The sequence below is a fragment of the Nannospalax galili genome, unplaced genomic scaffold (genome assembly GCF_000622305.1).
Source record: "Nannospalax galili isolate Female #2095 unplaced genomic scaffold, S.galili_v1.0 scaffold111, whole genome shotgun sequence".
NCBI lineage: Eukaryota > Metazoa > Chordata > Mammalia > Rodentia > Spalacidae > Nannospalax > Nannospalax galili.
The window spans coordinates 865647-875614 of record NW_008330487.1 but is presented as its reverse complement, the minus strand read 5'-3'; the positions used below and the strand labels follow the sequence as shown (position 1 = coordinate 875614).

At 48.5% G+C, this 9968-nt stretch overlaps 1 protein-coding gene across 1 annotated transcript in view; it reads left to right on the top strand.

Annotated features, from left to right (window-relative positions):
* Positions 1-2821, top strand: part of Serinc2 (serine incorporator 2) — a 31303-nt gene extending 28482 nt beyond the window's left edge. Inside the window, exons 9-10 of the mRNA XM_008848225.2 lie at positions 1191-1400; positions 2289-2821. Coding sequence (XP_008846447.1) covers positions 1191-1400; positions 2289-2424 — 346 coding nt within the window. The 3' untranslated portion in view covers positions 2425-2821. The remainder of the gene's footprint in view (positions 1-1190; positions 1401-2288) is intronic.
* The last annotated feature ends 7147 nt before the right edge of the window (positions 2822-9968 follow it).

Here is a 9968-nt window from a genome sequence, read left to right as displayed (position 1 = left end):
TTATTTTGATATATCACAGTGAAAGATTTATCGTCCTCTTTTTTTTTTTTTTTTTAAAAAAAAAAAAAAAAAAAAAAAAAAAAAAAAAAAAAGACTCTTTCAAAAAACAATCAGGTGGCTGGGGAGATGGCTCGGTGAGTAAAGTGCTTCCTGTGTTAAGCATGAGCACCTGAGCCTTAATCCCCAACACCCACATTTAAAAACTGGCCATGGGCCCAGTGTGGTTACACATGCCTTTAATTCCAGCACTTGAGAGGGAGAGGCAGGCTCTGTGAAAGCTCAGGGAGATCAAGGCCAGCCAGTCTACATAGTGAGTTTCAGACTATGTGGGGGCTACAGGGAGACCCTGTCTCAAAAAACAAAAAAAGTTGGCCATGAGGGACTAGAAACATGGTTCAGTGGTTAAGAGTACTAGCTGCTCTTACACAGGACCCAGGTCCTCTTCCCAACACTGTCATGGCAACTCACAACCATCTGTAACACCAGTTCCAGGGGATCTGATGCCCTCTTCTGACCTCCATGGGCATTGCATACACAGATACACTTACCTACATTCAGATAAAACATTCATACACATAAAAATAAATTTTAAAAAAGTTGGCTGTGGTGGCACATACCTATAAGCCTAGTGCAAGGAGTGGAGTGGGACAGGAGGATGCCAGGGGCTTCTTGGTCAGCCAGTGTATATGAAACGGCAAGCTCCAGTGAAAAACTCATTTGAAAAAATAAAGTAGGGGCTGGAGAGATAGCTCAGTGGTTAAGAACACTGGCTGTTTTTGTAGAGGACCCAGGTTTGAATCCCAGCACCCACATGGCAGTTAACAGCTGTCTGATGTTAACAGCTGATGGCCTCTTCTGTCCTCTGTGGGCATCGCATGACACGGGTGCATTTACCTACATGTGGGCAATATATGCATACACATAAAATAAAAATAATAAATAAAAAAATAAAGTGGCAAAAACATTGAGGGAGATATATGACATCAACCTCTGGCTTACACACATACACACACACACATGCATGCACACCCACATGCACATATATGTACTTGAGCATACTCACATACATGCCCCAGGCAAGTGCACCCACATGTACATGTGCACACACACACACACACACACACACACGACCCAAACTGTCTGCCCACCACAGCAGCAGTGGCCTAACAGCCTGCCGTCGTCTCCCCCAGTCTGCGCTCCTCTGACCACCGGCAGGTGAATAGCCTGATGCGGACGGAGGACTGTCAAGTGGAGACCATGCAGCAGCAGCAGGTCGCCATCTGCGAGGGCCGAGCCTATGACAACGAGCAGGATGGTGTCACCTACAGCTATTCCTTCTTCCACTTCTGCCTGGTGCTGGCCTCCCTCCACATCATGATGACACTCACCAACTGGTACAGGTGTGTTTCAGGCTGCCTGGCGGGCAGGGATGGACCTGGACTGCCCTCGGTGTACTCTGTGGGTCTGTTCTAGCTCCTCCTGGGTATTCTGGTTTCTGCTCAAGGAATGGGACCATGTTTGTACTCAGGTGCCAAACCTGAGTGCTCTTAACCTCTGAGCAATCTGTTCAGCACCATACAACAAGGATTTTTTTTTTTTTCTTTTAAGACAGGGTCTCCCTGCAGCCCCAGCTGGCCTGGAACTCACTATGTAGACCAGGCTTGCCTCGATCTCACATATATCCGCCTACCTCTGCCTCCAGAGTGCTGGGATTAAAGGCATGCACCACCACGTCTGGCCACAAAAAGGTTTTTAAGATAAGGTCTCACCATGTAGCCCAGGTAGACTTTGAACCTGAGATCCTTTTGCTTTGCCCGGGATTATGGGCCTGACCCACCAGGCTTGGCTAGCCCTAGGACTTGTTTGTTTTGGTTTTGAGATAGTGTCCCGTTGATAGTGTCCAGGTTGATCTCACACTTACTATATATCTGGGGATGATCCTGAATTTCTGATCTTCCTGCCTCTGCCTCCCAAGTGCTGGGATTATAGGTGTGAACCACCATGCCTGGGTCAGGATGACAAAGTTATGGACCAGGAGCCAAGTAAATTCAAGATCTAGAACTGGGGTCAAGAATAGAATTGAGGTCAAGATCAGATCTGTGGTTCAGGCCAGGAGCTTTGTCCAGGGTCATAAGGCTAAGTGTCTCCAGTGTCAGAGACAGGGATTAGAGTTATAGGATAAGAGTCAGTGTTGAATTTAGATCTCACAACTAGCTCATAAGATCAGAGAACAGGATTGAGGTCACAGGATCAGGGGCTAGGCTCACCAGCTGGATTGTATGTTCCAGCCCTGGTGAGACCCAGAAGATGATCAGCACGTGGACCTCTGTGTGGGTGAAGATTTGTGCCAGCTGGGCAGGCCTGTTACTGTACCTGTGGACCCTGGTGGCCCCCCTTCTCCTGCCCAACCGAGACTTCAGCTGAGAATATCCTGCAGCCTGCCCGCCTGGTGCCTTGGGGCTCACTGAGGGCCGGCCTACCCTTCTCCTAACCTGCCCACCCTCCTCCAGGACTTGCCCAAGTCAGGACCCTCTGTTCTCAGTGCCTTCAGGGTCTGTGGAGCATCACCCTCTGGTGGAAGTCCCACCCTTCACTGCTGTTGGCCATGGGCACTCACCCTTGGGACAGAAGAGCCCCTGGCCTCAGGATCCCCAGCAGGGGGTGCTGAAGGAGAGAGCTGCTCAAAGCTGCTCAGCTGGCAGGGGGTGCCCACCCTGCTGGGTGCCCCCACATTATGGTCTGTGCTGCGGAGCCTGCCCCCTTCCTGGACCACGTGCCTTACTGAGTCTCTAAGACTCTGCCCAATAAACAAGTCCATGTATGTGTGTGTGTATGTGTGTGTGTGTGTCTTCTATGTCCCATGCCCCTCGCCCTCGATGTGAGGCTCGATGCCTTTGCAGCCATCCTGGGGTTTGAGGGTGGAATGCCATGCCTGGGAATGAGAGTCTTGAAAAGGATGGTGCACAGATCCAATGGGGGGCAGGCAGCTTTGGGGACTGGGGAATCTGGTGCAGGGTGGAAAGCAGGGACTGGAAGGGCTGGTTTCTGCTGGATCCCATTGGCTCTCCCATTGGAGACTGTCTTGAAGATGCTCTGGGTCCTTGTGCCTCTCCACTGGAGACCCCTCTCCATGAGGAGGCCTGAGCACCTCCCTCCCCACACATACACATTGCCTCTCCTTGTTTCTCCTTTCGGGAAAAATCCTAGAATGCTCCTGGTGACCTTCTGTGTATTTGTAGAAGTAGCTGATTTGTAGGCTTGCTGCTCTGTAGCCCCGGATTATTCCCTCAATGCATTAAGTATGTTATGTGTCAGGGTCTGGGCTGGGCCTGACTGTTGTGAGGTGTGGGGGCAGGAGCAAGGAACCCAGGGGGAGGGTGTTTACCACCCCTAGACACTGTCTGGTCCCTCAGGGTGGGAAGGCTTTTTTCCCCTCTGTCTCCGTAGCCCTCTTCCGCCAAGAGGCTGGTCACTCTCACTAGACTGGTGGTGACTGAGGTGGAACTGACATGAACCCACCTAGCTGTCAGGGGTGTTCCTCCCCGCCTGCTGCCCAGCATCCCAGCTTCCTCCTACCTTCTGCCCATGCTTCCTCTGTACTGTCCTTCCATTCACTCACACCCTCTTTCTAATACAGTCACCTCCCCTCCTTTGTCTGTAGGAGAGGCTGATGGGACCCCAGCTCCATTATCTAAAAGCTCCTGATATATCGGCTGGGCTTTCCCGTTGGACTTGGAGTAGGGAAGGAACTGTCTTGGGTTTCAGGACGTATCTGTCCCTAGGCCCAGGTTGCAGACCCTGCAGATGTTCCCACCTGCCCTGCAGTATCTTTGGGTACAAGTTGTGGCCAGAAAATATCAGTGTGTGTAACTGAGAAGAGCTCAGCACTCAGCTAGAGTTCTGTCTGCCTCCCCATCTCATTGTGTGACCTGACAAGTCTGCCCTCTCTGGACCTTACCTGTACTTGTCATGAAAGTGCCAAGTAGCTGTTTGCTAAACCATTAAGCACTTAGGTTATAAAGTGAACATTCCCAGCCCCCTCCTCCTTTTCCTCCTCCCTCACAAAGTTTGAGAAACCACTGGTAGCTTTGCATCTTCTCTGAGAGTTAAAAGTAGGCGCCCCACAACATTTGAGCTAATTGGATGTAAGAGGGAATGTTGAACGTTTTCAGGAAAGCCTTTACCATCCTGTTAACAAGGCACTGCTGCTTCTGCCTTTTAATTCAAAGCAATGCCTGGAGCCGCAGCAACCTTTTGGGGACAATGAGACAACAAACCTGTGGATGGAAAATCCACATGGTTAGGATGGTGGTTTAGAGGAATGGGAAGGGTTTGGGTCCTTGATGTCGCTTGCAGCCACTGCATCAGCTCTCTAGTGCCTGGCTCCAGACTAATGGTATGTCATGAAACAAATCCCAATCTAAATCTCTGTTACTTGGCTATCAGCTCTTGATACCTGAATGCAATATCAATACTATCTGGATGTACTGATAATGATATAATTAGTGGGATGGTCATTAGTATTTTTGATAATAAGAATAGCAAGCAGGAGAAATGTGTCTCCCTTAACTCAGGACTATTGAGAAGCAATAGTGTGGCATGCACACACAGGTCCACATATATGTGTATGTTGCATATTTATATATTTATTACTATAGTCATAATGTACTTAGGTGCATATGTGATTATGACAAAAGAATTATAACATGATCCCCCTTTTTGAAAGAGAGTGAGCATCATGTAACCCAGGCTGACCTTGAACTCACAATGTAGCCAAAGGCGACTTTGAACCTCTGAGGCTCCTGCCTTCACCTCCTGAGTGCTGGGATTACAGGTGGCATGCATCATCACTCCCAGTTTTATGGGGTGCTAGGGATTGAACCCAGGACTTCCGAAATGTTATCCACACACTCTACCAACTAAGCTACATCCCTGCCCCTTCAGTGGTTTTGTTTGTTTTTGAGACAAGGTCTTGCTTGTAGCCTGGTGTGTTGGATAGCTTTAGTGTCAACTTGACACACCTGGGTTGAAAGAGCCTCAACTAGGGAATTGCCTTCATTGGACTGGCCTGTGGCCATGTCCATGGGGCATCTTCTTGATGTTGATTGTTGTGGGAGGGCCCAGCCCATGGTGGGGGGTGCCACCCCTGGGAAGGTGGGTCTGTGTTGCATAAGAAAGCAGGCTGAGCAGGGGCCAGGGGAGCAAGTCAGTAAGCAGCGTTCCTCCATGGCCTGTGCTCCAGCTCCTGCCTCCAGGTTCCTGCCCTGAGTTCCTACCTTGGGCTCCCTGATGAACTTTGACCTGGGATATGGAAGCTAAATAAACCCTTTCCTCCCCAAGTTGGTATTGGTCAGAGTGTTTTGTCACAGCAATGGAGGAACAAACTAGGACACCGGGGCTGGCCTGGATCTTCCTGCCTCAGTGTCCCTCGTGCTGGGGTTGCAGGTGTGCCACCAGGCCTGACTTGTTTTTGGTGCTCTAAGCAGTGGGGTGGGGCCTAGGAAGAATATAGGTTCCAGAGCCTGTCTCTTGTCTCAACTCTGCCTCAGTGGGTGCTCTGCATCTACAGAGTGGGACTGTAATAAGTAGAATGTTGTGTGCATGTGCATGTGTGTGGACAGCACACTGTGCTGTCCATTTCTCTGAGAAAGGGACTACTAAGAACAAAGGCTACGTTGACAGATGAGGTCACCTCAGCCTGTCCTTCTCTCTCTCCTGCCCTTTGCCCCTCTGAAGGTAGCTGGGAGTGGAGGTGGCTGTGGGTGGAGGCTCAGAGAATAATAAGAGCTGGTCCCTGTTTACTGACAGTCTCCTGGACCAGCCTGGAGAGACCAGTTTTAACGCCCCATCACAACCTTGTTTGTGCTCCATGAAAGAAATTCATTAGAGAAGAGGAAAACAGAACACTGACCCTTGTTCTAATTAACACATGACTGTGAGTCATACCTGGTATGACTGTGGGTCCATTTGTGTGATTGTCACTGTCTAAAGCCAGTGTGAGTCAGAACCTCCACTACTTGTTTGTGGCTCCCCTGGTGCCTAGAACAGAGTCTGATAAAGAGATGCACTCAGTACGTCAGCTTAGTTGACTGACCATCTGAACGAGCACTGTTTTTCATCCTGGAGCAGTCACAGGAAGAGCCTCTGGGTTGGACTAGGAGGCCCAAGTTCTGTTATTGAGATGCACAGGGTCAGAGGAATCTTTCAAGAAGTGACTTTGAAGCTGAGGCTGGCAGAATAGGTGAGCATCAACTATGACAAAGAACGTGGGAAAGCTGGGCATGGGTGGTGCATACCTGTAATCCTTACACTTAGAGACTAAGGCAGAGGCATGGGGGTGGGTGCCCATACTAAGTTTGAGCCAGTTTGGACTATGTAGCAAGTCCTGTCTCAAAACCTACCATTTGGGCTGGAGAGATGTCTCAGTGATTAAGAGTGCATGCTGCTCTTGCAGAGGGCCAGAGTTGAGTTCCCAGCACCCACATCAGGCAGCTTATGACTGCCTATAACTTCAGCTCCAGGGGATCCAACACCCCCTTCTGTCCTCCACAGGCATCCAAATGTATGTACACATGCACACATAGACGCACAACTAAAAAGGAATGAGTCAGAGTCAACCCACAATGTGTCCATGCCCAGGGGAGATGGAGGCTCTATCTGGGAGACACATGCTCAGATATAGTCAGTGTGTTCAGAGAGGAGTCCATCCCCCCAACATACCCATTGAGCACCTACGGCATGCAGGCTGTGTGGGGAGGGTATTTGGGGATGCCCATGGGGATGAGCATGGTGATGTGGTCTTTGCCCTCATGGACTTATCAGAATTGAATGACTAAGCCAGGCTTGGTGTTGGATACCTATAAGCACTCAGAAGGCTGAAGCAGGAGGATCTCAAGTTTGAGGGCATCCTGAGCTAAAAAGAAAGAGGAGGAGGAGGAAGAGGAGGGTGACATATGGCTTTCTGCATTCTCTTTTTGGACAGTTTCATCTCGTCTGGTAATTAGACAAAAAAACAAAACAAAACAAACAAACAGACAAAAAACAAGCCAATGGCTCCAGCCCTGGTCTCTCCTCTAAACCCTGGGTTCACACATTTGACTGCCTGGTGGGAAAAACAGCACATATAATATGTACATGTATCAGGCCCTGGATCTACATTAATTCATTAATCCTATAAAATTGGTGTCATTCTTTTTTTAAAAAATTATTTATTCTTTTTGTTTTATTTGTCTTTTTAAAAAAATATTTTATTTGTTATTTTTATTTTATGTGTCTAAGTGTATTGCATTCATGTGTGTAAGTGCACTTGTGTCGTGCAATGCCTGTGGAGGTCAGAAGAGTCCAGATCCTCTGGAACTGGAATTACGGATGGTTGTTAGCCACCATGTGGGTTCTGGGAATCAAACCCAGATCCTTTGCAAGAACAGCCACTGCTCTTAGCCACTGGGCCATCTCTCCAGCCCCCATTTATTATTATTATTATTATTTTATTATTTTGGGGTCTTTTAGAGACAGGGTCTCCCTGTAGCTCCAGCTGGCCTGGAACTCGCTATGTAGATCAAGCTGGCCTCCATCTCACAGAGATCACCTGCCTCTGCCTCCCGAGTGCTGGGATTAAAGATATGCACCACCATGTCCAGCTAAACCTTCCATTTTGGAGGGAAAGTGGGAAGCTCCTTAAGATATAGGATGTTCCAAAGGGAGGTGAAATATTCCATCCTTCAGGGCAACTAGCGACCCAGTAGCTTTGGTAAGTCCCTGAAACTGACCAGATTCACTAGACCCCTTCCTCCCCAAGCTTATGTATAAACTGTAAGGTTTGCTGAGAGACAGTCTCAGACAGGCAGTCCAGAAAAGGTTCAGGCCACCTGAAAGAGACACTTTCCAACCTGTCAAGCTGAATGCACATTGTGCAGTAAGCTCCAGGTTTCCAGCTTTTGTGAGCTGTCACCTGTGCTTGGGTGGGCTTTTGGTGGCACAGCTGTCTTTGAATCATCTCTGCTCCTGTAAGTAACCCCTCACCCATACTCCTGTCATAAAACTCACTGTCCAACTCGCCAAGTTGGACTTTGGTGGTACCCTTACTTTGGTCTGTTGTTGGTTCCCTCACTGGGGTAAATAGACATTGGTTCATGTCTCCCCAGGAATTGTGTCACAACATCTCCCCCCCGACCCCGGTGGAGCAGATGGGAAAGTTGATAAGGTAATGAACACAGGGCTGGAGAGATGGCTCAGTGGTTAAGAGCACTGACTGCTCTTGCAGAGGACCCGGGTTCGATTCCCAGCATTCACATGGTGGCTAACAATGGTCCATAATTCCAGTTCCAGAGGATCTGATGCCTTCTGACCTCTGTGGGTATTGCATGACACAGATGTACTTACATACATGTAGGCATAGCACTCATACACATAAAATAAATATGTTTTAAAAAGATAGCACTTGGGAGGCAGAGGCAGGTGGATCTCTGTGAGTTCAAGGCCAGTCTGGTCTGCATAGTGAGTTCAAGGCCAGCTAGAGCTGCAGAAAGGCCATGTCTCAAAAAGACCAAAAAGAAAATGAACAGGAAAGGTAGAGTTGGTACCCATGGCAGGGTCTCTATTAGATTGGCATCTGTTTGCCTTGCTTGCCTTCTGTCCCCTCCTGCCAGCCCCAGATTACTCAGTAAGTGAGAGCAGAGGCAAGGGGACTCTTCTGCAACCTTCCAATAGGTAGGAGTCATTCCCTTTTCTAGGCTGGTCTTCTTACGTAGGATAGAATATACATTTGCCACAAAGAACTCTATCCAGGCTCCTAGCAGGTAATCTGTTTGCCTGGAGGTCTTAGGCCCAGGGTGATGGAGGCTGGGAAGGTGGAGTGTGTGATTTAGGGACTTTGGGACATGCATTATCAGTTGACTTGGAGACCCACATGGACCATGTAAGCAATCAGGCCATCAAGCTTACATCACAGAGGCCTGCTAAAATCTCTGAATGCCAAGGCTGGGTTGAGGGAAGTCTGTGATTGACAGTACTCCATGCATGTGGTCACACACAAATGCTGGGATGGTAGCGCATTCTGTGCCCAGGTAACACAGGGCAGCTCTGTTCCGTACCTCCCCAGACACCTCTCTGTATCTTAGCTGATTTTAATCTTTAGCTTTTCCTTATGGACAGCAGCTGTAAGCCCAGTAGATCTTGCTTAATTCCACAGATTCTTTAGTGAATAATTGAACTTGAAGGTGGTTTTACAAAGCTTTGACTAGTAACTGGTGTCAGAAGTGGAGTGATCTGTGGCCTGTAGAGTTGGCTAAACCCTGCACCTTGACATGTTGAACAAACTAGTGAGTGGTATGTGGAGATGGCTCATGTTCAAAGACTTGCCAAACCCTGCCCTGAGCAATTCACATTCACTGGGCTGTTCAGACCCTGCAGCACCCTGTGGGGTGGGACCTTTGATTTTATCCATTCTTTTTCCAGACAAGGAAGGTTGGGCACAGAAGGGTGAGGTAAACAGAGGAATCAGGAAAGGAGCCCAGGCCTGCCTAACTCCAAACTTAGGGTCTAACCACTGCAGGGTGCTACCCCTCCCAAGGACCCTTCCAACCACAGAAGCCAGGGTGTCACTAGCCTGAGACAGAATTGGGAAGTGAACAAAGTTGAAACAAAGCAGCCTGGGGCTGAGCAGACAGCCTTCTCTGTCCTCAGGATGGCACCTCCATCACTTACGCCAGTCTACTCCCAGCCTACTTGACCTTGCATCAGACTTTTAATATAGATGAAATGCAGAGGGCCAGGCAGACTCCTGAAAAAGAGCAGCAGGAACCAGGTAGATGGAGAAATTGCTGTACATCCAACAGCATTGCCATCTTTATCAAAGTTCTTGTTTTAATTTCTTAAAGATTTATTTTATTTTTTAAAAATACTTTATTTATTTTATTTTATGTATATGAGTGTATTGCCTGCATGTAGGTAAGTGCACCCGTGTCATG